Source organism: Haliotis rufescens, unplaced genomic scaffold (assembly GCF_023055435.1).
Source record: "Haliotis rufescens isolate VD_foot unplaced genomic scaffold, xgHalRufe1.0.p SCAF_6, whole genome shotgun sequence".
NCBI lineage: Eukaryota > Metazoa > Mollusca > Gastropoda > Lepetellida > Haliotidae > Haliotis > Haliotis rufescens.
Genome location: NW_025964334.1, coordinates 26,814,619 through 26,841,502, shown reverse-complemented (window position 1 = coordinate 26,841,502; position 26,884 = coordinate 26,814,619). Strand labels below are relative to the sequence as shown.

General features: G+C 40.8%; 1 protein-coding gene across 11 annotated transcripts in view; it reads left to right on the top strand.

The window, feature by feature from the left end:
* LOC124118796 (G surface protein, allelic form 156-like) overlaps nucleotides 1-26,884 on the top strand; it is a 190,918-nt gene that overhangs the window by 139,133 nt on the left and 24,901 nt on the right. For 10 of the 11 annotated variants that reach the window (XM_048386092.1, XM_048386094.1, XM_048386091.1 and 7 more), the window contains 24 exons: nucleotides 1,548-1,669; nucleotides 2,746-2,818; nucleotides 3,256-3,374; nucleotides 4,630-4,690; nucleotides 5,202-5,320; nucleotides 6,032-6,101; nucleotides 7,325-7,449; nucleotides 7,542-7,614; nucleotides 8,364-8,494; nucleotides 9,817-9,892; nucleotides 10,748-10,875; nucleotides 11,505-11,580; nucleotides 14,114-14,238; nucleotides 14,490-14,568; nucleotides 16,000-16,133; nucleotides 18,804-18,876; nucleotides 20,226-20,341; nucleotides 20,998-21,070; nucleotides 22,271-22,392; nucleotides 23,401-23,473; nucleotides 24,173-24,291; nucleotides 25,354-25,414; nucleotides 25,926-26,044; nucleotides 26,646-26,715. In XM_048386092.1, coding sequence (XP_048242049.1) covers nucleotides 1,548-1,669; nucleotides 2,746-2,818; nucleotides 3,256-3,374; nucleotides 4,630-4,690; nucleotides 5,202-5,320; nucleotides 6,032-6,101; nucleotides 7,325-7,449; nucleotides 7,542-7,614; nucleotides 8,364-8,494; nucleotides 9,817-9,892; nucleotides 10,748-10,875; nucleotides 11,505-11,580; nucleotides 14,114-14,238; nucleotides 14,490-14,568; nucleotides 16,000-16,133; nucleotides 18,804-18,876; nucleotides 20,226-20,341; nucleotides 20,998-21,070; nucleotides 22,271-22,392; nucleotides 23,401-23,473; nucleotides 24,173-24,291; nucleotides 25,354-25,414; nucleotides 25,926-26,044; nucleotides 26,646-26,715 — 2,337 coding nt within the window. The remainder of the gene's footprint in view (nucleotides 1-1,547; nucleotides 1,670-2,745; nucleotides 2,819-3,255; nucleotides 3,375-4,629; nucleotides 4,691-5,201; nucleotides 5,321-6,031; nucleotides 6,102-7,324; nucleotides 7,450-7,541; nucleotides 7,615-8,363; nucleotides 8,495-9,816; nucleotides 9,893-10,747; nucleotides 10,876-11,504; nucleotides 11,581-14,113; nucleotides 14,239-14,489; nucleotides 14,569-15,999; nucleotides 16,134-18,803; nucleotides 18,877-20,225; nucleotides 20,342-20,997; nucleotides 21,071-22,270; nucleotides 22,393-23,400; nucleotides 23,474-24,172; nucleotides 24,292-25,353; nucleotides 25,415-25,925; nucleotides 26,045-26,645; nucleotides 26,716-26,884) is intronic. The other variant, XM_048386100.1, reaches the window with a different exon arrangement.

Genomic DNA, 26,884 nt, shown 5'->3' with positions numbered 1-26,884 from the left:
GTGGGGTATCTGTGTCAGTCAGCACAATCGCCAGAATTATCCTTTTTTAACGTTTCAACATTTCAAATCTGTGATTGTTTATCCAGATGATATATAGAGGATAATATATGAGTGTTCATGTCATACTATGTTTACGACACAAGTCTCTAAATACCGGAACATAGTATGACATGAACATGAATACAATGCTCTATTTTTACCGAAGAAGATGTTTACATACAGAGACGAATGTTAGTGTTTACCTATAAGGACAGCAAGACGCAACAGCAGTGGACCCACAATTTGACGAATGACGTCAACAATTTTCAGCTATGAGGTCGTTTATTGTGTGACGTCATTCCGACGTCACGTCACAATAAGATTCGAATGACGTCTACAATGCCGCCCGGGTGACAGAAACAATACACTGTTGTCTCGTGACGTGATATGACCTGAGGACACATATGATTTTTTTATGAACCCCGATTTATCATCCAAAACTGGCCCCTACAGGAGATATCGCTTGGATTAGATTAAGCGATATCTGCACTGTAGATATCGCTGCAATGAAATTACATCATAATGCTTTGCAGACCATTGTGACGTCACTGGTTACCATGACGTCACAATCAAATTACATAAATGATGGCTCTGCTACTGAAGCTGTTAGCAGTACTTTTTACACTGAAGACACTGCTAATTACTGTCTACAAATTGAAAAAGTAGGAAGAATGATGTTGGATGATAAATAAAATCTCACCCTCGTGTCTTTTGATATCAAATATATCAACACTCGTTGATAAAAGTGGCAAAAATCCTCGGCAAGCCTCAGAATTTTTCCACTTTTATCAACTCGTGTTGATATATTTGATATCAAAAGACACTCGAGTGAGATTCTCTATATGTTTGCCCTCGTGGGTAATTAACAAGCATCTTCATCATTCCTGCCATCTGTTGCTGATGTGCAATGAACTAAACTGCCGGGCAAAGGAAAATATACACCCATGTATGATGGTGGCTAAAAATAAAACAAAAAAGAAATATTTATTCGATGGTGATATATTTTACATGGATATTTCGATGGTGATATATTTTACATGGATATTTCTGATTTTGACCATACGTTACAGTGTTTCGGTGACTGTTTTCAGCCTAAAAACGTTTTGATAAAGTTTGTAATTTTCTTGTAAAGAGCAATGTATGCTTTCTTTTGTCCGGCAGTTTATATCCTTCTAGGAGATGTTGATTGAATTATTTACCCAGGGACAATGTCTAAAGTTCATACATGGCACCGATTACAAGTTCTAGGCCTAGGCTGAACACAGTGGAACACAATTCTCCTTTTAATGGTGCCAACTCTAGATTGGTCTCCAGATTGAATTTGTTTATTTTTTTCTTCAAATCCAATTTTCGAGTGTCTTCTTTCTATTGCCCGTGAAAGTTTCTGTCAGTTGAGGACAAAGTGACTTCCTGGCTGAATGAATGCTCTTTTCCCCATGCTAGTTTTCAGTCCACACTGCCTAAGCGCCACATAGGTAGTCGTGTTATTGTTTCTTTCCATGTTTTAGTAACCTAAAGACTGCTGCAGACTGCTTGGAAGGTTTGTCCGGAGGAGGGTGTGGCACCACTGCCACTGCAGGCACATTTGCTACAAGTGTTCTCGCGAAGATAAACGCTATATCATCATGCGGTGAGTATCCGTACCCTTCGGAAGCCTTAAGGGCCATTTGTTTTTATTATTTTTTCTTGAAATTTCAAGATACCGTTGAAATTTCGTGATGCTATGCTGAAATTTCAAGATACATATAAGATAGTTTCTTGAAATTTCAAGATAATAATTTGAGATTTGATGATTATAACTTGAAATTTCAAGATTCTATGTTGAAATTTCAAGAGGCTAACTTGACATTTATACTAAGTTGAAATTTTAAGATACTTTGTTGAAATTTCAAGATGTTATGTTACAATTTCAAGATGCTAAGTTAATATTTATACCAAGTTGAAATTTCAAGATATTAACTTGAAATCTCAACGAATGTATCGTGAAATTTCAACATAGCATCTTGAAAGTTCCACTTACTATCTTGAGATTTCAGGAAAAAAGTAAATAAAATAAATTGCCCTAAAAGGCTTCCGTGGTTCCCAATCACACTCAATGTTTTGATTCGTGGATAACGGAAAATCGGTAGTTCGATCCCCTGGCCACGTCACACCAAGATAGCGTAAAAGATTTAACTTGATGTTACCCTGTGCTCGGCTGAAAGCGATGAAACAAGGACTAGACGGCTCCGAGTATAATAAACGTGAGTGCGGTGCCCATGTTAAACTGTGGCATGTATCTCAGAGGACTATCACTAGCACCTGTTTGCATGAGTCTGCATACAAAGTGTATGCACGTCGCTATGTACGTTCTTGAACGCGCCGTTAAACCCAATTTAATATGTGGCCCTCTATGCAATGTTGGTCATGGGAGTACAAGGTTGTTTCTACGCCCATACATGACCATACAGTTGTCTATATTCCGCTGGAATTTTGGGTAACAATATAGGTCCTCCGCAACCTATGCTAAGGAGCAACCAAATGGATTGGGTGGTCACACTCGCTGACTTGCTTGATAGCATGGCATCGTACCCCGAATACGTGGATCGGTGTCACAATATCAATCACTGGATTGTCTGGTCCAGACTGTCATATAGCTGGAATCGTGCTGGGTTCGGAGTTAAACAACAAGAAGCAACTAATATTCATACCTGCCTTCAATTTCAGTACTTTCCGACACATGTACGTGCCAAATAGGTTTCATCGCCTCTGATGTCAGCACGCCTGTTTTGAAATGCACGTGAGTAAAAATGCCTTGTTTTCTTATTGCATTTTGAAATCATCTCCGAGGCAGCTTCATTCGCAGACACGACAAGTCGGCATACATAACTTGCCAAAGAGGTTAAACAAATTGGTTGCATATAACGAAAGTAATTGTTCCAGTGCATCTTTGCCTCTAGGGCAGACTGGATTCCCGACATTAAACATTACGCTTGCAAAGCTTATCGTCTCATAGTTTTCTAGTTCTCCTGACATCAGTTCTGTCAATATTTAAACTACAAATAAGACATTTGTAACAATGTTCATTCAAATACAACGCCACCACCGGAGAATAAAGGCTCGATTATTCGCCGAAACATTGGGCATAAAGGGAAAATTAGTGGTGAAAATTGTATGAATAGTGCACAGTCCTTGCCATCTGCCCCACGTCATTGGACGGTTATCATATCGTTTCAGGGCTCTTGAGAAGGAGGCAGGATGTGTGTACGAGGCTACTGGTGCCTCTTGTGTCGCAACCGTCCCTAAAACAACCACGTTGGCATCTGTTGGGTCATCCATCACCACAGCCTCTTGCAGTGAGTATACATATATAACGATGATTTTCCAAACTTAGTACCAATAGGTGCCCTTTTCAACATGATTACAATTACCTACAAAGCCATGCCATAATGATGATACATTTCACGATTCCATTGTATGGTTCCGATAGGTAGGGATGTCACGATTCACCAATCGATGAATCGATAATCTTCTCAAACGATACGATACGCGATACACACTCACCTGTGTCGATTCATAGTTTAATCCCGTACCGTTTCAAACATGGACCTGTTCACTCATATTTAATGTATGTAATTTCGGATGCACACCTGTCCTGTTTCGCGAAAGGGGAATTTCCTATTGAATTTAATAATAGAAAATACTTATGTTGCCACTCAAGTTTTATCTGAAATATATTATTGATTGAAATGAGACATTTATATTCAAATATGAGACCAGATATTCAGGAAGTTTCAAACCTTTTTGATAGTGTATATGCCCTACGCAAAATTGCCACTAATTAAGTATCTCGATCGATACCTATCGCATCGTGTACACTGTCGGGAGACACTCGCATCGTGACATCCCTCATATCCATCAGCTTCCACCCAACTACCATCAGTTCGTACAGCTTTTGTTTTGCTAAATATCTCATTATATATATAACCATTCATAACATAAAAGTTATACATTAATACAACTCCTAAAACAGCCTTACAGGCTAAGATTGAAACAAAAGTACGCCTGTATGAATTTATAATTATACAATTGTTTTTATCCTCAATACTTATAATGAGTATATATTTGAGAGGGCCTTGTCCGAATATACATTGGCAAGGCTCGAACCTGGTACAAAAGACCTACATTGAAGCATTGTCAGGGGATGGTGTCGTACCCCTGTTTATATTACTACTAAATTATGATGCCTGGCACCACATACTATTTATCTGCTCAAATGGCAAACGAACAGACTATGAATTAGAAAAACTGACATAAACTGCCGGGCAAAAGAAAGTATAAAATTAGATTTAACCGAAAAATTACAAAATTACAAAAAATAGTCGCCGAAACACTGCAAACTTTAGGTTCAAACACAGCCATGATACCCATATCAAATACAACACCACCGAAAAACCATTTATGGTTAGTTTAATTTTTAGCCACCATTAAACATGGGTGTATACTTTCTTTTGCCTGGCAGTGTATTTCATTTGCATCCGTATGATGTTTTTGACATAGTTTCTAAATGCAGCTACACTGCTTTAAAACATGCTCTTTCTCACATTTCAGCTGTGCCCAGCACATGCTCATGCCAGATTACTTATGGAAGTTCAACAGATGCTGATTGCACGTAGGTGTTACATGATAAAACAATTTTTATAGACATCAAATTTTGGAAGAGGCGAATATGGCGATAACAGATGTGTTTGTTTGTTGTTTAACGCCGCACTCAGCAATATTACAGCTTTTTGACGGCGGTCTGTAAATAATCGAGTCTGGACCAGACAATCAAGTGATTGATATCGTGAGCATCGATCCACGCATTTGGGATAAGATGACATGCATCAACCAAGTCAGCGAGCCTGACCACCCGATCCCGTTAGTTGCTAAGACCTGTTCTACTCCGGATCTTCACTGGTCAGATATGTAATATGTATAACGATGCCTTTTGTATGCTGAAACACGGTATACTGTTTGAAATGTTAGATTAATAAGTACAGTTTTCATCATTTAAGAATATTCTGGTTTGCTTTTATGGAGGCATAAACGTAAAAGCAGGTATGCACACTGTGGAAGTCCATAAACACAATCCATATTGAAGACAATACTCCAAAGCAGTCTATGTTGCTATGGTTACGCAGGAAGAAGTTTCAGCTGATTGGATGTCTACAAACGACAGCGGATGATGGATGTAGGGGGCACACCACCGTACAGACGCGAACCCTTCTAGCTACAAGTGTTGAGAATGCTGGCGCCTGTGGTACGACACTTTGTATCTTCTACTACAGTCTACTAAATAGTACATAGTATTGAGTTTTGCGTTCGTCGCTACCCGAGTCCAATTCCTACTAGATGACACCATTTCCGTTAAATGATGAGAACAAAGAATACGTAGTTTATTGAGTATATGCTGCCTCTGTGGAATCATTTTCCTTCAGTTACACAAAGTACCTAATATTTGCGATGTTCGGATGAACTCCAGGGCCCGCTTGCACAAAGCGATCTTTGCGCTGGGATGATTGTAACTCCCATACTTTAACATAGGCTTACAATAGTCGTAGCACTAAGATTGCTTTGTGCAAGTGGGCCTAGGTGGTCGAAAGCGTAAGTTGTGAAAACTCGTTTTGCAGTGCTGCTCGCGTTCGCTGTCAAGATCCGATTATTGTGGGTTCGTCCCTATTGGGGTTCTCGATTGATATGTTGTGACGAACATTGCACTAAGACTGTTTATTACTTTGGTGAAACCCACATACACGAGTATCATCATTAGCAAGAAGAATCGCGGATCCTGGAACTGTTACAGGAAACAATTCTGCTCAGTTCCCCACTCATATACAATTTAACAAATGATTTTGCCATCCTGCCATATGTGTAGAGTTACCAGAAACCTAGTCCTTTTATATATATTTAAATGTCCTGAACTACGATCATTTGGGAAGGAATGTAGTATGCATTGTGTGTCTTCTTGCAGTTAAAACCGCCGCATGCACGTGTCAAATCAATTATGCCAAGGCTGATGTGACTGGAGCCAACAAGTGCACGTAAGTTGTATTTTTAGGAATCCAGAAGATGTCGTCTTCACAGTAGACTGAGATTCACTGTATTGATTGCATGATGGGGCTCAGTCATGATTGCATGATGTAGGCCATGAGCACAGGTATGTAAGGTGAGAAGCACATTTTCAAAATGTTTCAAAATTCGTTATATCTGTGTTTTGAGAGAGGAAGTTGTGTTTAGTATTTCAGTTATATCGCGGCGTGTCAGCTTAATGTGTGAGGAAAGCTCGAAGTGATGCAGGTCTCAGGCGTTTACCACTTCGGTGAAACACACGAGCACGGGTATTGTGCTGACAAACCTAGAAACATAATCGGGGCGAACCGGGACTCGAACCCACAATCATAGGTTTCTGGCGTGCCCAAGGGACGCAACTCTGCGAATCGCGGCGCCCTTAGACGACGTGTTTTGGGTCCTATAAAATAATTTTTCCCATGTTATATACTTGTGGAAGAATACTTCACACACATCAATCTATTTCATGTTAAGTTCATGTTTAAAATATATGAAAACCTTTACAACAATATAGTTGTGTAAAATATATAGCGCGTGCTTGCCTTTTTATCACAATGGGAAGTCGTGTTGCCTCAGAGATGAATATTACCAAAAAGTAGCAGAATGTAGAATTCATCCTCCAATTCAAACTTGTCACAAACTTGTGTATGCATGTATTACATTGAAAATGACAACTTTACAAAACGTCTTCTCGTTTTCTCGGTGAGCCAAATATCTTTTTAATTCATTCAGATCATTTGGTACAAGTGGGTCACATTTACAATATTACATAGTTTGACAAAAGAGTGGGTGTTCATATGAGTAACATGGGCATGTTCGTTGTGGCTGCGTGTAAGTTGGACACAGTTAGTTTAAACTCGTAAACAACAATAGTGGCATTGTTCAGGCAACTCTTCCATTAAAATCCGAACTTCCATAACTTGTAGAAACTAAAAGTTGAGGTCTGACTGGAGAAAACTTATTTACCGCTCTAAAGAACATCGTTTACGCGCCATATTTATATTGACATATTCATTTTTTTTCATGGCAGTATGACTTGTGTGCTCACTCCTCGATAGTGTACAAATGTGCTTAACTCATTAATGATCAGGACAACGTCATAGCAAATGTACTTCATACACTGGTGATGATAAATTAGGAAACGGGTTTAATGATAACACTCTGACCATACACAATGGAATATGTTCCCTTCCAGCGAACAGAAGAAGCTTGCTGTATGTTTGGGAGCAACAACAACCGATGGCTGCAATGGAGGCAATACTCACACCCTAGCTGCCACAGCGGTGGCGGTCATCAATGGCATAGCTAGCTGTGCTCCTGGTAAGTAGTCAACAGCATATCTGTTATTTGTAAATGATATCTCAAATCACGGATGCCAATCTCCACATTCAAATCACTTTATTTCCTTGCAGCTGCCATGGAGACGTGTAAATGTGAACTGGAGTTTGCTGTTGCAGACAGGAGTAACAGCGCTGGCATGTGCAGGTGAGGGTGTGGATGTGGGTGTGGGTGTGGGTGTGGGTGTGGGTGTGGGTGTGGATGTTGGTGGGCAGTCGTGAGAATGTGGGTCGGGGATGGGCCGTGTTGTGTATGGGGTTAGGGATGGGGTTGGATGGTGGTGAGGGTGTGGCAAGGGGGTGAGCTGTGGCAAGGGGGTCGGTGATGGGATGGGCGTTTGTGAAGGTTTGACTGATGGTGTTGCTGAAGGTGTGAGTGACGGTGGTGGTGGTGTAGATAAAGTGACAGTTTGCTGTCACAATGGTCGACATGAATTAAACTAGACTACCGGGCAAAAGAAAATATACATACATCTTTGATGGTGGCTAAAATTGAACAATAAATGGTTATTTCTTTGGGGTGGGGTGTGGATGTGGGTTTTGGTAGGGATGGGTATCTGCCCAAACATTTCTTTTGTTCTTGTCTTAGCATAGGTGATAACTGCTTAGAATATTTGCTTATCATGAAACTCGAGAACTTCAGTCCACCAGCTGACTCATCGACCCAGTTCGAGTCAATATCAAACGTCATTTCCCTTTAGCGTCTATTTTAAAGTGTGTGAATTTGGCGCGGAAGTTAACAATTGAGACAAGCGCAATATAACTCAGAAAAGGGTGCCTATTTTTCTATTTTAGAATATTTTACCAAATATTTCAATTCTAAAAATACTTGTCTGAGAAAAAGTGAGATTCTCTTACGAAAGGTCAGCGGTCATTGTGTACCTGTATTTGTTTCAGTGCGGCTAAGAATCTCCTGCATTGTCTGACGTTTACCACTGATGCTGGATGTACCCAAACTAGAACTGCCGTAGCTAATGCTGCAAAGGCTGCTATCGCTGCCCTTGAAAGTGCTTCCTCGGGATCTTGTCGTATGAAACATTCCCATAACTCTTCACTTAGACAGTCATCATTGTAGTCTTAACTGCACCTCAACTACAAGCAATAAATTAAGTGGAAGATCGATGCTGACGGTGTATATCACTGGGTTTTCTGGTCCAGAATCTGTTATTTACAGACCACCGTCATATAGCCGGAATGTTGCTTAATGTGGCGTTAAACCAAAAACCAATTCAGGCGCATATGTGGCCCAGTCGCATAATGGACCTGGAATCTCTGTGCAGAGTTGCGCCCTTAGACTTGCCAGAAACCTATGATCATGGGTTCGAATCCCAGATTCGCCCATATTATGTTTCTAGGTTTGTCAGCACCATACTCGTTGATTCATCGAACTGGTCAACGTGACAAACCTGCATCACCTCGGATGTTCCTTCTGAATCCATCTGTCAGCCGAAATAATGTTCTGAACGAGCTAAAGCCAAACTCACCGATTTACTGCCATAAGCACCCGTAGACTGCGATCAAAGAATGCAATTCAGTTAATCAGGTACTCATCTAAACGTTCATCGTAGGAAGTCCCATGTGTAAAACTGAGACCGGATAATGTGTGTAAACAATTTCCGTTAGATTGAACTGGACTTGGTTTGGGTAACCGACTATCCCATTACTTGATTCATGTCATTTAGAACGTTGTCGTGTCTGGGAACTGACATTTCATGGGTATGTCAATCTGGCAGTTAAATATTTACCTGGATTATTTGTGGGTGTGTGTGTGAACTCAACATCTTATTTACAAAATGGGGGTCCCCAAAAATGTAAAAAAATGAATAGTGCAGTTGTATTGTAAAACGTGAGATTGCGTTTACTCAGAGGAAATTTAGTTGAAATAGATATGGAGTTCTTCAACTGAGGCGAATCTGCTAGCATAAGATTGTAATGCATTGGACAGTATATTGTATTTTTAAATGACCTACAGTAATTAAATTTAAGTGGTACTAAATTATGAAATAGTAACACTCATTCCTCAACAAACATACATATTTTCTGCGTTCCAGATGATGCACTATGAATTTTTATACGTATAGGATGCAGGGTTTCGTATCCGCGATTATGCCCCAAAACCTGTATGTTGAAGAAGGCGAGAAACCTTGTAACGTCAATTTCCCGAGGCAAGAATGCCCACTAGCCTATATCAAAGCCTAAACTAGACTTTGAAATGGGTGTGTGGACACTCTTGCCTCAGGAAGACGTTAGGGATTATTCATAATTACTATGGTTCAAATACAAGCACGTAGTATCATGACGACTGTGAAATGTAACAACGTCTGGAGTACCATCCGTATCTTCTTTTCAGCTTTAACATCGAGCTGTACATGTCAACAGACGTTTGTGACGGCCACCCCCTTCAGCAGCGAAAGCGAGAGATGCTTGTAAGTAACTCCTTAAACTTGTAGGAACCGTATTCCGAAAAGCCAGTGACCTCTGTTATTGTCATTGTCTTTGGTGCATCTTTGATCTCATATATTACCAGGGGACATCCCGTAGGCGTGCCAGAAACCTATGATTGTGGGTTCGAATCCTGGTTCGCCCTGATCATATTTCTAGGTTTCTCACCACAATACCCCTGCTGGTGGGTTTCACCAAAACTATAAACGACCAAGAGCTGCTTCCCTGTATGAACTGATATACTGTTCAAAGATATGTGAGTTACGATCACCTTAGCGCTAAGATCGCTCTGTACAACGGCACCCAGATAATATACTTCTTATATCACTGAAGATCGGGTTATTACAATGTGTGTTGCTGATTGCGGGTGTGGATCGTGGCTCATTTAACCCTCCATAGATTTTGAATTTAGACTTTATGTGATCTGTTTAGCCCTGTTGTAACATAGCTGTAGTCTTGCTTTAATGACGTAAACAACGATCACTCTTGTAGTCGTTTAAAGAATAATTCGGGTCAATGTTTACGTTGTCATTTAAAAAAAATAATAATACATGTATGCTTATTCTGATTGGTTGAGAAACCATTTCAAGGTGTATGGATAATTTCATTCACCAAAAATATTTGTTCTGCCTCAATTTAGAGCAAAACGAAGTAACAGACAGAGCGACCTGCATAACGTATTCAGTATACATAGTTAGTACACTGTCGTTGCAATGTTGATAACATTACATGGTTTTAGATCTGCGGGCGTTTGTGATATTTTTAATGCGCGGAATGTTTAACGTTTGAAGTTTGCTTCCGATTCGTATGATAATGATGAACTGTGTGACATTTCCCAGGGAGTACAAGACGCTGGCTGTTTGTCTGGGGAACAACAACGATGCGGCATGTGATGGTTCCACAAGCAAGAATGCCCTTGTTACGTCGGTTGAAGCTAAAGCTAAAGCAATCTCCAGCTGCAGCACAGGTATTTGTCGAGTGTCAAGTGTCCAATGTCGAGTATCGAGTGTTGAGTGTTGAGTGTCGAGTGTCGAGTGTCGATTGTCGAGTGTCAAGTGTCGAATGTCGAGTCTCAAGTGTCGATTGTCGAAAGTCGAGCGTCAAGGGCAAACTATCGATTGTCGAGTGTTGAAAGTCGAGTGTTGAATGTTGAGTGTCGAATGTCGAGTGTCGAATGTCGAGCGTCAAGTGTCCAATGTCCAATGTCCAATGTCGATTGTCGAGTGTCAAGTGTCGAGTGTCGAATGTCGAGTGTCTAGTGTCGAGTGTCATGTGTCGAATGTTGAATGTCGAGTGTCGGCTGTCGATGTCGAATGTCGAATATTGATTGTTGAATGTCGAGTGTCGAATGCCGAGTGTCGAATGTCGAGTGTCGAATGTGTGTTTAATGGAAACCAATAGTAAAAACCGGGTACCAAAATGGTGGTTGGCGGACACTAAGTATAGATGGTTGATTTGCAGGTACCATTTAGATTCCAAATTTTTGCGATACGTAATACATGCTAGTACATGCTAATTGATATCAGTTGATCCAAGTGTGTGTGTACATGTATAACCATGTGTACGGTATAAATGATATTGATGCCTATTCTCAAGGGCTCAGCGCATCTACCTGTCAGTGTGAAATCAACTACGCCAAAACTGATACCAGTGACAATCCCAAGAAGTGCAGGTATGTTTTCCCACATTCATAAAATATATCAAGTTTGTTATATAAGTATTTATGTCATACCTCATTAAAGTTATTGTACCTGAATTCTGACAATTTTGACATACATCAAACATTTATAGACACGCATGTAATAACCCGTTCACTTATGCTATCCGCTCCTTCGTGACGTTAGAGAAGATTGTTTGTCTGTGTTTGTTGGTTATCTCAGCACTGACATTATTCCACGTATATGATAGCGGTCTTTATCATATAATGGATAGGTTTCTCGGCAGGATAAAGCCAACGGATAAAAACGATATCCGTTGGGGTCATATGCGGATAGAGATGCAAATATCAAAGGTCAAGTAGGGACTACTTTCACTGTTTATAAACAAACATGGCGTCGCCCTCGTCATTCGGCGATCGAACCAGAATTAACCATCGGGAATCTGGATAAACTACAGGGATAATTGCTATCATTATCAAAAGAACAGTCTGATATACTGAAAACCAGTGTCTAACTGTGACGTAGCTAAGGCATTTTATAAGTTTTGGCAACTTTGGAGATTTAAATTCCGAAACAACTTTGCGAGGGCACGAGGCCTAGCCAAGCGGGATCAGTAGCCATATCTGTGCTTGTAGACCTCTGCGGCTTGAAACCTTCTCCACAAATAATAATAGTTGGATTTGGCCGAAATATGTTTGAATTGTTACCTTGTTTCGTTTTGTCGCTGTGTGTACATCTGACTACACTTCTTAACGTTATGACAGGACAGACCGACTGTCAGCAACGTCTGACCGTGGCCGTGACGTCTCATAGACTAGGGTTAGAGTAGCTTCCCTTTGACAAAGGGCAGTTACTCTAGCGGACAGACCGATGGATTGCCGCGAAAGGCAATTAATAACAATTGTTGTTTTGCGTATATGTTGCTTCGCCACTGTTTAAGAAACAGATTTCAGTTGGAACTATATTGCAATTGGCTACTGTTACTGTCCGACTGACACATCGCTTACCCTGTGACGTAAAAAATATTAATGCGCGCATTCCAGGAAAACTCGCAATGTTTCCGTAATGATTGTGAGAGAGGGAAAGCGATTTTGAAGCACAGAATTAAAGAATGACATTAAATGATAAAGAGGTTATCACGCTTGTGTGTTTGGGGATGGTAAATATCCTGTATTAGGAATAAACACTATGTATTTAGCTCGCCAAGGCTCGCTAAATACAATGTTTATTCCTAATGCAGGATCTTTACCATCCCCAAACACACTCGCGTGATAACCTCTTTGTAAATAATAATGATCGACCAGGCAATCCAGTGATTGACAACATGCTGATCGATCTGTCCCTGAAGGTATTGCTTCCATTTTCCATCATATTTAACATTTCAATATCATACATAGAGTGTGCATGGATTTATTGTGACATTATTGGCATGTTTGTAGCATGGATAGATCATATATCATAGTTATACAGAGTTTCTAAATAACACATGTAGAGAAGGCCAGAAGGCATGGAAACTTGCATAATTACAATTTGAATATGCAATACATTTTGTAATTTCATAATATCGAAGTATGTCTTTTTGAATTAGTAAAAAGATTTGACTTTTTTTCTATTATACGTGTGCAGCATAGATTTTGTTACTATACTTACTGCATTGAATGAATTGTTATTCTTCTCTTTAAATCCGAACAGTATGTGTTCATTACTAAAATTAACTCTGCCTTCTGTGTAGTTTCCAAGCCAACCTGAAAGTTTCGTCCATACATCAACAGCATAGTGACAATTACATAATACATGAGTAATTGTTTCAGATGATTCATTACATAATGAACAAACTGGCGATTCAACATATCCAGTTTTAAATAAATAACAGTTAGTACTCAAAATGTTGTGTATAACTTTAAACTGAAACCATCTTAATTCAGAACTTTGTGTACATCTTTTTGCCATAAGGTTAATGTTTGTACACTCTGAATCGGTATACTTTTTTTCAAGAAACTCTTCCCATTTACTGTAGCACTTATGTTTTATAAATTTAGGGTTTAATAGGGTTTCATAAAATACCTTGCTTCCCTATTTATTTTTTATTTTTGATACATTATATGGCAGTACAGGTCTTTGGAAAACTTTGGCACAATGTATTATTTTGTTATTCTGTAAATACCTGACTATTGATAGTTTTACTCCTTTGTAGGTCAAAAAGTCTGTCTTCAAACTGTATTTTTGTACAAATTCATCAAAATCATGTGTCATGAATGAAGTCATTGATATAGTCTATATCCTTTTGTATATCATGTTGCCATTGGGATGATCTGCATCAACCAAGTCAGCGAGCCTGACAACCCGGTCCCGTTCGTCGAATTAATCGAAGAAATATTGAGTATGACGGCATAATCTATTCTGACGTCACTAAAATATTGTCAACAATGCTGTATGTGTTAACGGATCAGAAATGAAAATTTTGATAAAACTTAATTGCATATGTCCACGCATGTTGAAACATGAAACTAACACACGTTAAAGGTAAATATATTCATTCTTCACCAGCGCCTACAACACAATGCTGACCTGCATGTTCAGCTCTACCGGTGCCTCTTGTATTGGAACGGCAAAGACCACGTTCGTGACGACAACCGATGATGCTGTGAAATCAGGAGCACTGAGCTGTCCAGGTATAAACAAAACGACATCATCCTACTCCACGAGGAACATCGTGTTCCTCAATCTCTAGTTTTAACTCTGTCAAATCCATAGTATGAACCTCCTCCCTTCTACCACAATTGTACGTAAGACATACACGTCATAAATGTTGATTTTGAGGTGTGAGTTTTATTGTATAAGGGGGGTAATATTTAAGCAATCGATCAAGACGGTAGCACGAACACTCTTCACAGAATTAATGATGCGTCTCTATTCTTTCCAGCTCAAACAGGAGAATGTACCTGCACTGTGGCATACGCCAAAATAGACATTGGCGCCGCCAGTAACGCTGACAAATGCAGGTAACGCTGATTCTATTACTCCAAGATATACATTAACGCCGCCGGTAACGCTGACAAATGGAGGAAACGCTGATCCGTTACTCCAAGATATACATTAGCGCCATCAATAACGCTGACAAATGCAGATAACACTGCTCCGTTACTCCAAGATATACATTAACGCCATCAATAGCGCTGACAAATGGAGGAAACGCTGATCCGTTACGAAAAGATATACATTAGCGCCGCCAATAACGCTGATGAATGCGGGTAATGCTGTTCCGTTACTCCAAGATATACATTAGCGCCATCAATAACGCTGACAAATGCAGGTAACGCTGATTCTATTACTCCAAGATATACATTAGTGTCATTAATAACGCTGACAAATGCAGGTTACGCTGATTCTATTACTCTAAGATATACATTAGTGCCATCAATAACGCTGACAAATGCAGGTTACGCTGATTCTATTACTCTAAGATATACATTAACGCCATCAATAACGCTGACAAATGGAGGTAACGCTGCTCCGTAACTCCAAGATATGCATTAGCGCCATCAATAACGCTGACAAATGCAGGTTACGCTGATTCTATTACTCCAAGATATACATTAGTGTCATTAATAACGCTGACAAATGCAGGTTACGCTGATTCTATTACTCTAAGATATACATTAGCGCCATCAATAACGCTGACAAATGCAGGTAACGCTGCTCAGTAACTCCAAGATATGCATTAGCGCCGCCAGTAACGCTGACAAATGCAGGTAACGCTGCTCAGTAACTCCAAGACATGCATTAGCGCCGCCAGTAACGCTGACAAATGGAGGTCACGCTGCTCCGTAACTCCAAGACATGCATTAGCGCCGACAGTTACGCTGACAAATGGAGATAACGCTGCTCCGTAACTCCAAGACATGCATTAGCGCCGCCAGTAACGCTGACAAATGCAGGTAACGCTGCTCCGTAACTCCAAGATATGCATTAGCGCCGCCAATAACGCTGACAAATGGAGGTAACGCTGCTCCGTAACTCCAAGATATGCATTAGCGCCATCAATAACGCTGACAAATGGAGGTAACGCTGATTCTATTACTCTAAGATATACCTTAGCGCCATCAATAACGCTGACAAATGCAGGTAACGCTGATTCTATTACTCTAAGATATACCTTAGCGCCATCAATAACGCTGACAAATGCAGGTAACGCTGCTCCGTAACTCAAAGATATACATTAGCGCCATCAATAACGCTGACAAATGCAGGTAACACTGCTCTGTTACTCCAAGATATACATTAACGCCATCAATAACGCTGACAAATGGAGGAAACGCTGATCCGTTACGACAAGATATACATTAGCGCTATGAGTAACGTTGCCAAATGCAGGTAACGGTGATTCTGTTAACCCCAACAACACAGATCAAGCCATTTGTTCATTTGTCCAGTGCTGCGCAAGACCTCCTGGGATGTATTATTGGAAAGACGGGTACTGGTTGTGACGGAACGCAGGCAGCTGCAACCATCCTGGCCACAGCTGAGAACGGCATTGCACAAACCGTTGCAGCTGGACACAGCTGCGGTAAGTACGATGTTGAAATGTGTTTGTTGTTTTTGTGTTTGTTTTACGCGGCACTCTGCAATATCCCAGCATTGTGACGGAGGCATGTAAATATTCGACCAGAGAAAACCAGTGATTGATATTATGAGCAGCATAATGCAACATGCTAATCAAGTCACCGAGCCTGACCACCTCGTCCATTAAGTCGCCTCTTATAATCAGCATATAAATTGATGAGACTAGGAATGAAATGTGAGATCCCATTGAATAATGCCGCATTTAACGCATAAATTTGTTTCATTTTCTGTTTATTTGAAAAAATCCGAACGCGCTAGTCGTTTCGCTACACAAATATCAGCGGGAACGTATGTTGTTAATGTTATTGACTTGTAATATGTCCTATACATCTTAACTAGTCGGTATCTTGCTAACAATATTCAAAACTGTTCACAGTAATAACACGTCGTCAATTTCCTGTTCTGTTTCTTTCACTAGATTGTTTTTAAAAACCTTGACGTAGCGTTACAAGAGATGCCGAACAGTCGCGCCCTATTGTCCGTGGAAGATAGCACTTTGTTTTGGTATATATTTGAAGGGTTCACGTGAACGGTATTTTGTAAATTTCAATTTTCAGAATTGATCATGCGATGCATATTTGTCTGTCCTGTTATAGGCATTAATGCAGACCACAAACACTTTGTTTTGGGGGCACGTCTTTTAACAGCTGGCTAGAGTGTGGGAGAAATAAGCTGTCAGTTTTACTGACGCTAACTCCACGATATGTAACATTTGGGACCTTGGTCTCAGTCAATCAACCCTTTCACAATGGACATAGTTCGATAGATAAAATGAAGAAAAAAGCTTCTTTGATAAACATCAAACTAGTCCAAGGGGTGTGACTCAAATGAATAGGATCACCAGTGGTTCAGTGGTCTGAGGCGTCGTATTTGCGTCTCTTAGTCGTGTCAGAAACCTATGATTCTAGGTTCGAATTCCAAATTCACCATGATAATGTTTCTATACTGAACAACGAAAGTTCCTGTGACATTGAATAAGATTAAATGCAAAGTTATGTTTTTTACTAAATCTGAAACAATTTCGGTTTGCAACAGATAAAAGACTCCTGTGAGTGTTCAAATGGTTTAATTTGCCATACTGACTTCAGAATATGCGTGATTTCATTAAAAAAAAAACCATGAACATGCCAAAATGTCAATTTACAAATCAATAGCGTGTGTGTCCACCTCTGGTTGCGATGCAAGCAACACAGTCATCTTCGTCTCATGGAATGGAACAGGCGTCGCCCAAAGTCCTGTGGGATACCTGTCCATATCTGCTGGAGCAGATAAGTTCCTGGAGTGTCTGTGGTTGACACCTGGTTGACGTCGAAGGCGCCGATCAAACTCATCCCACATGAGCTCGATTGGTGAGAGATCAGGGGAGCGAACCGGCCAGTGGATGACATTTACGTTGTTTTGTTGAAGGGGATCCTGAACAAGTCGAGCAATATGAGGCCGGGCGTTGTCATGTTGAAAGGTAATGGCTGGGCCATGACGACGCAAAAACGGTAGAACAACAGGGACGATGATCTCGTCGCGGTAGCGCTGTCCATTGAGATTTCCCTATACCACTACCAAACGGGTCCTCTGTCTTGTTGTAATCCCACCCGATACCATAACGCTGCCGCCCCAGAACCGATCTTCTTCCATGACACAATGATTGAAGTAACGTTCACCTCGACGTCGGTACAGTCGAATCCGTCCATCGCTGTGGCTGAGGTGAAAACGAGACTCGTCAGTGAATAGAACTTGTACCTACTGCATGGCCGTCCAGCGTAGACACTGTCTGCACCACTGTAGACGTGCTTGACGGTGGTTTCCTGTCAAAATGGGACGTCTGGCGGGTCTTCTGGTGACAATCCCTGCACATCTGAGGCGGCGACGTACGGTTTGTGAATATATTCGTCGAAAGCCAGGGATGCTTCTTGCAGTCACTGATGCTGGCTGGAATCAATTCGTAGGTGTGTTGTTCGAATCCAGTTGTCTTGTCGATTATTGGTTACGCGTGGCCTGCCACTCCGAGGATGGTCTCTGACTGCATTCGTCTGTAGCCAACGTTGCCATAAACACCAAATGGTGTTTCTGTGGACGTTAAATTGTCTTGCAACATCACGTTGACTCGGTCCTGCTTCAAGCATACCAATGGCTCGCAGACGCTCATTTTCGGACAGGCGTGGCATTTCGTAATGTTGAATAATTGCGTAATTTTGTTGTTTTTCTGAGTGGTTGTTGTCAGCACGATGCAAAACAATGCATATGGAATCCGCCCATTCTTGGGTCGTGAAATGCATGGGGCTTGCATAAAAGTCAACTTTTGCATGGAATGTATGCTTTTCTGTAGCAGTTGCGTTTTTGTGACTTGATTCCATACATGTACTACAATATTGAAAACCAAACTTTACTTGTTTGAATAATACACTAAAATATTGGTGTCACAGGAAATTTTGTTGTTGAGTATATATATCTTCAGCACCATACCATTGTTCCTAGGTTTCACCACATCAAGCTGACATATCGCGATGTAACTGAAATACTGTTCAAAGCGGCTTTGATACAAACTCAACCCCACACAACTGAAAAGTTTCAAATCGTTGGAGACAAGTTAACTGAAGTGATGTATTTACGTTTCCAGCGCTGAGCGAGAGTTGCAAGTGTGAAGTGACATTCGGCAAAGCTGACACAACGAATGATGCTGCTAAGTGCTCGTAAGTTATATTAGTTGTCATGGTATTTCATACTTGGATCACTAATCCGTTCCAAGGTTGTCCAGCCATTGAGTAACGGAAACAACCAATACTACCAACAATTAAATCATTGTCCGAGCATTGTCCAGCCATTGAGTAACGGAAACAACAAATATCACCCACAATTAAATCATCGTCCCAGCGTTGTCCAGCCATTGAGTAGCGGAAACAACCAATACTGGCCACAATTAAATCATCGTCCCAGCGTTGTCCAGCCATTGAGTAACGGAAACAACCAATACTAGCCACAATTAAATCATCGTCCCAGCGTTGTCAAGCCATTGAGTAACGGAAACAATTAATACTGGTCACAATTAAATCATTATCCCAGCGTTGTCTAGCCATTGAGTAACGGAAACAACCAATACTGGTCACAATTAAATCATCGTTCCAGCGTTGTCCAGCCATTGAGTAACGGAAACAACCAATATCACCCACAATTAAATCATCGTCCCAGCGTTGTCCAGCCATTGAGTAGCGGAAACAACCATATTGGCCACAATTAAATCATTGTCCCAGCGTTGTCTAGCCATTGAGTAATGGAGACAACCAATACTGGTCACAATTAAATCATCGTCCCAGCGTTGTCTAGAAATTGAGTAACGGAAACAACCAATACTACCCACAATTAAATCATCGTCCCAGCGTTGTCCAGCCATTGAGTAGCGGAAACAACCATATTGGCCACAATTAAATCATTGTCCCAGCGTTGTCTAGCCATTGAGTAATGGAGACAACCAATACTGGCCACAATTAAATCATCGTCCAAGCGTTGTCAAGCCATTGAGGAACGGAAACAATCAATGCTGGCCACAATTAAATCATCGTCCCGGCGTTGTCCAGCCATTGAGTAACGGAAACAACCAATACTACCCACAATCAAATCATCGTCCAAGCGTTGTCCAGCCATTGAGTAATGGTTCTAATAGTCACACATTTGTAAATATGTAGAAACATATATAACAAACAAGATCATTACATATTTCGTTAGGGGCACGGGTGGCCCAGTTGTCTAAGGCGCCGCAATTCTCTGTGCAGATTTGCGTCCCTCGGGCATGCCAGAAACCTATGAGTGTGGTTCGAATCCCGGTTCGCCCCGATTATGTTTCTAGGTTTGTCAGCACCATGCCCGTGCTCGTGGGTTTCACCGAAGTGGTAAACGTCTGAGACCTGCATCACTTCGGGCTTTCCTCACACATTAAGCTGACACGGCGTGATATAACTGTAAAACTGTTAAAAGCGGCGTTAAATCAAACTTACTCACTCATATTCCGTTAATTTCAAGATTAACTTATTTTCTCCTTAAACAGTGCGAACAAGGACAAGTTGAGTTGTTTGGCAGTCAGTTTTGACGATGCTTGTGATGGTACAACAACAAGGGACTCTGTAGCAGTTACAACCAATGCAGCTCTTGGAACATGCGGAAGTAAGAAATGTTTTGTTTGCTTGTTGTTTAACGCCGTTCCCAGCAATATCCCAGCTACATACCCCAGACGGCAGTTTGTAAATAACCGTGTCTGGTCAAGACAATCCAGTGACTGACATCGTGTACAACCAAGTCAGCGAATCTGACTACCTGATTCATTAGTCTTCTCTAACGTGAATGAGTGAGTGAGGTTAGCAATATTCCAACAATATCACGGCGGGGGTCACCACAGATGGGCTTCATTCGACAAGCATTGGTTGCTGAAGACCAATTCTAACCCGGATCTTTATGGGTAAAAGAAAAAACATAAGAATGCTAATTGAGTGTCTGATGTGAAGACATGTTGTAATAGCTGGAATATTGCTGAGTGCAGCGTTAAACAACAAACAAACAAACAAACATCTCATCTCTCCTTTAATTTGTGATTGTCGTAAGAGCCAACATTATGGATACAACTAAAACGGGGGCTTCGTAATGACACAAACATGAGGCCAAACCGACTTTGTGTGTCTGCTTGCCCATAGACATGGGTCAGTGTTCATACTATTGACCACTGGTTGGATCCCAGGTCCTTTTCATGTGGTGGCATATCTTCCCAGGCGTACTGCACGTTACGGTTTGGTTGACATATTACGGCTACTTTTCATTGCTTTCAGGTTTAAACACAATCTGCACTTGTGAGAAAAACTATGCTGTTGAAGCTTTTACTGACGACACAGTGCATTGCAAGTAAGTTTAAGAATTTAATGTGTATTGTTTGGGGGTTGTCATATCGGTCTGTCTTGTCCGGAAACAGCTCCCGTAGTGTTGTGGATATAGCTTTAAGAAATAGCATCATTCATAATTTGACAGTTTTGGAAACAATGACCAAATATATATACTATGCTAGAAAAGTAGGGGATATTTTGTCTTGAGGTGAAGCTACAGAAGAATACACATAATGTCTGGCAATGAAAGTAAGTGGTTTATATTATGTGACAAGAAAGTTTCCCAAGAAATTAAGCTCCCAAACACAGCATTGTGGCAGCAATGAAGCACGTGCAAGGGGCGGTATGCCAGATTTATCATTGTCACTCAGACTCGGTGGTCAGCAGACACATTGTTTTCGTAGGTGAACCTCTACGGGCCATAGGCATATTGCGAGTAGGGCACATTTCGGTGGCTTGGTTGGCTACTTACATCAAAACAAAGAGTTCATCTGAGCATTGTTAAGAATATGTTGCAATTGTACAAGAATGCGAAGCTGTACAAAAAGATTTTGTATTGAGACTTGGATTTTGTATTGGGCCTTGGGTCAATATATCACTGTGTGATGAAATGGCTGAAATGGCTGAAATGCCGATGCGACGTTAAATTTTAACTCACACAATGTGTGCGTGCGTGCGTGCGTGCGTTTACAACCGACTCGTTGGATATATTGGTCAACTATGTTGTCTCTGTGTGCGTGCGTGCGTGCGTGCGTGCGTGCGTGCGTGCGTGTGCATGTTTGTGTGTAAATTTGACTCGTTATGTTGTATGTGTGTGTGCATGTGTGTGCGCGCGCACACGTGTGCGTTTACAACAGACTCGTTGGATACATGGGTCAATTGTGTTGTTTGTGCGTGCGTTTGCGTGTGTGTTTGTGTGTAAATTTGACTCGTTATGTTGTATGTGTGTGTGTTTGTGTGTGTGATTGTGTGCGCGTGCGGATAACAATGATACAATGCAATTTCCCTACTCAAGTAACGAACCTGTGAATATTCCGGTTAGAATTAGCAACCCAAGCTTCCCGTTAGAGATGACTTACGGGATCGGGTGGTCAGGCGGGGTTGATGCATGTCATCGCATCCCAATTGCGTAGGCAGATGTCAATCACTGACTCCATTGCCTCAGTCATTTATTGACCGCCGTCAATAGGTAGTCGTGTTATTGTTTCTTTCCATGTTTTAGTAAACTAAAGACTGCTGCAGACTGCTTGGAAGGTTTGTCCGGAGGAGGGTGTGGCACCACTGCCACTGCAGGCACATTTGCTACAAGTGTTCTCGCGAAGATAAACGCTATATCATCATGCGGTGAGTATCCGTTCCCTTCGGAAGCCTTAAGGGCCATTTGTTTTTATTATTTTTTCTTGAAATTTCAAGATACCGTTGAAATTTCGTGATGCTATGCTGAAATTTCAAGATATATACAAGATAGTTTCTTGAAATTTCAAGATAATAATTTGAAATTTTATGATTATAACTTGAAATTTCAAGATGCTTTGTTGAAATTTCAAGATGTTATGTTACAATTTCAAGCTGCTAAGTTAATATTTATACCAAGTTGAAATTTCAAGATATTAACTTGAAATTTCAACGAATGTATCTTGAAATTTCAACATAGCATCTTGAAAGTTCCACTTACTATCTTTAGATTTTAGGAAAAAAGTAAATAAAACAAATTGCCCTAAAAGGCTTCCGTAGTTCCCAATCACACTCAATGTTTTGATTCGTGGATAACGGAAAATCGGTAGTTCGATCCCCGGGCCACGTCACACCAAGATAGCGTAAAAGATTTACCTTGTTGTTACCCTGCGCTCGGCTGAAAGCGATGAAACAAGGACTAGACGGCTCCGAGTATAATAAACGTGAGTGCGGTGCCCATGTTAAACTGTGGCATGTATCTCAGAGGACTATCACTAGCACCTGTGCTAAGTACAAAGTGAATGCACGTCGCTATGTACGTTCTTGAACGCGCCGTTAAACCCAATTTAATATGTGGCCCTCTATTCAATGTTGGTCATGGGAGTACAAGGTTGTTTCTACGCCCATACATGACCATACAGTTGTCTATATTCCGCTGGAATTTTGGGTAACAATATAGGTCCTCCGCAACCTATGCTAAGGAGCAACCAAATGGATTGGGTGGTCACACTCGCTGACTTGCTTGATAGCATAGCATCGTACCCCGAATACGTGGATCGGTGTCACAATATCAATCACTGGATTGTCTGGTCCAGACTGTCCTATAGCTGGAATCGTGCTGGGTTCGGAGTTAAACAACAAGAAGCAACTAATATTCATATCTGCCTTCAATTTCAGTACTTTCCGACACATGTACGTGCCAAATAGGTTTCATCGCCGCTGATGTCAGCACGCCTGCTTTGAAATGCACGTGAGTAAAAATGCCTTGTTTTCTTATTGCATTTTGAAATCATATCCGAGGCAGCTTCATTCGCAGACACGACAAGTCGGCATACATAACTTGCTAAAGAGGTCAAACAAATTGGTTGCATATAACGAAAGTAATTGTTCCAGTGCATCTTTGCCTCTAAGCAGACTGGATTCCCGACATGGGTACAATGTGTGAAGCCCATTTCTGGTGTCCCCCGCCGTGATATTGCTGGAATACTGCCAAAAGCGGCGTTAAACCATACTCACTCACTCACTCTAAGCAGACTGAACAGCTTTCGATGATGCCGTTTGTTGCTTCAATGACTGTAATGAAATCAGTGAATGATTTGGTGAAATTAAACATTACGCTTGCAAAGCTTATCGTTTCATAGTTTTCTAGTTCTCCTGACATCAGTTCTGTCAATATTTAATCTACAAATAAGACATTTGTAACAATGTTCATTCAAATACAACGCCACCACCGGAGAATAAAGGCTCGATTATACGCCGAAACATTGGGCATAAAGGGAAATTAGTGGTGAAAATTGTATGAATGGATCACTGAAAATCAGTGATGACAGCAGGTGTTCGCGAAAAGGGTTTACAATCATGTCCTACCATCCTTCCAAAAATTCGAATGCATAGTGCACAGTCCTTGCCATCTGCCCCACGTCATTGGACGTTGATCATATTGTTTCAGGGCTCTTGAGAAGGAGGCAGGATGTGTGTACGAGGCTACTGGTGCCTCTTGTGTCGCAACCGTCCCTAAAACAACCACGTTGGCATCTGTTGGGTCATCCATCACCACAGCCTCTTGCAGTGAGTATACATATATAACGATGTTTTTCCAAACTTAGTACCAATAGGTGCCCTTTTCAACATGGTTACAATTACTTACAAAACCATGCCATAATGATGATACATTTCACGATTCCATTGAATTTAATAAATAGAAAATACCTATGTTGCCACTCAAGTTTTATCTGAAATATATTACTGATTGAAATGAGACATTTATATGCAAATATGAGACCAGATATTCAGGAAGTTTCAAACCTTTTTGATAGTGTATATGCCCTACGCAAAATTGCCACTGATAAAGTATCTCGATCGATACTTATCGCATCGTGTACACTGTCGGGAGAAAGTCGCATCGTGACATCCCTCATATCCATCAGCTTCCAACCCAACTACCATCAGTTCGTACAGCTTTTGTTTTGCCAAATATCTCATTATATATATATAACCATTCATAACATGAAAGTTATACATTAATACAACTCGTAAAAAACAGCCTTACAGGCTAAGATTGAAACAAAAGTACGCCTGTATGAATTTATAATTATACAATTGTTTTTATCCTCAATACTTATAATGAGTATATATTTGAGAGGGCCTTGTCCGAATATACATTGGCAAGGCTCGAACCTGGTACAAAAGACCTACATTGAAGCATTGTCAGGGGGGGGGGGGGGGGGGGGGGGGGGTCGTACCCCTGTTTATATTACTACTAAATTATGATGCCTGGCACCACATACTATTTATCTGCTCAAATGGCAAACGAACAGACTATGAATTAGAAAAACTGACATAAACTGCCGGGCAAAAGAAAGTATAACATTAGATTTAACCGAAAAATTACAAAATTACAAAAAATAGTCGCCGAAACACTGCAAACTTTAGGTTCAAACACAGCCATGATACCCATATCAAATACAACATCATCGAAAAACCATTTATGGTTAGTTTAATTTTTAGCCACCATTAAACATGGGTGTATACTTTCTTTTGCCCGGCAGTGTATTTTATTTGCATCCGTATGATGTTTTTGACATAGTTGCAGCTACACTGCTCCAAAACATGTTCTTTCTCACATTTCAGCTGTGCCCAGCACATGCACATGTCAGATTACTTATGGAAGTTCAACAGATCCTGATTGCACGTAGGTGTTACATGATAAAACAATTTTTATATACATCAAATTTTGGAAGAGGCGAATATTGCGATAACAGATGTGTTTGTTTGTTGTTTAACGCCGCACTCAGCAATATTACAGCTATTTGACGGCGGTCTGTAAATAATCGAGTCTGGACCAGACCATCAAGTGATTGATATCATGAGCATCGATCCACGCATTTGGGATACGATGACATGCATCAACCAAGTCAGCGAGCCTGACCACCCGATCCCGTAAGTTGCTAAGACCTGTTCTACTCCGGATCTTCACTGGTCAGATATGTAATATGTATAACGATGCCTTTTGTATGCTGAAACACGGTATACTGTTTGAAATGTTAGATTAATAAGTACAGTTTTCATCATTTAAGAATATTCTGGTTTGCTTTTATGGAGGCATAAACGTAAAAGCAGGTATGCACACTGTGGAAGTCCATAAACACAATCCATATTGAAGACAATACTCCAAAGCAGTCTATGTTGCTATGGTTACGCAGGAAGAAGTTTCAGCTGATTGGATGTCTACAAACGACAGCGGATGATGGATGTAGGGGGCACACCACCGTACAGACGCGAACCCTTCTGGCTACAAGTGTTGAGAATGCTGGCGCCTGTGGTACGACACTTTGTATCTTCTACTACAGTCTACTAAATAGTACAAAGTATAGAGTTTTGCGTTCGTCGCTACCCGAGTCCAATTCCTACTAGATGACACCATTTCCGTTAAATGATGAGAACAAAGAATACGTAGTTTATTGAGTATATGCTGTGTTTGTCGAATCATTTTCCTTCAGTTACACAAAGTACCTAATATTTGCGATGTTCGGATGAACTCCAGGTGGCCGAAAGCGTAAGTTGTGAAAACTCGTTTTGCAGTGCTGCTCACGTTCGCTGTCAAGATCCGATTATTGTGGGTTCGTCCCTATTGGGGTTCACGATTGATATGTTGTGACGAACATTGCACTAAGAGTGTCTATTACTTTGGTGAAACCCACATGCACGTGTATCATCATTAGCAAGAAGAATCGCGGATCCTGGAACTGTTACAGGAAACAATTCTGCTCAGTTCCCCACTCATATACAATTTAAGAAATGATTTTGCCATCCTGCCATATGTGTAGAGTTACCAGAAACCTAGTGCTTTTATATATATTAAAATGTCCTGAACTACGATCATTTGGGAAGGAATGTAGTATGCATTGTGTGTCTTCTTGCAGTTAAAACCGACGCATGCACGTGTCAAATCAATTATGCCAAGGCTGATGTGACTGGAGCCAACAAGTGCACGTAAGTTGTATTTTTTAGGAATCCAGAAGATGTCGTCTACACAGTAGACTGAGATGCACTGTATTGATTGCATGATGGGGCTCAGTCATGATTGCATGATGTAGGCCATGAACACAGGTGTGTAAGGTGAGAAGCACATTTTCAAAATGTTTCAAAATTCGTTATATCT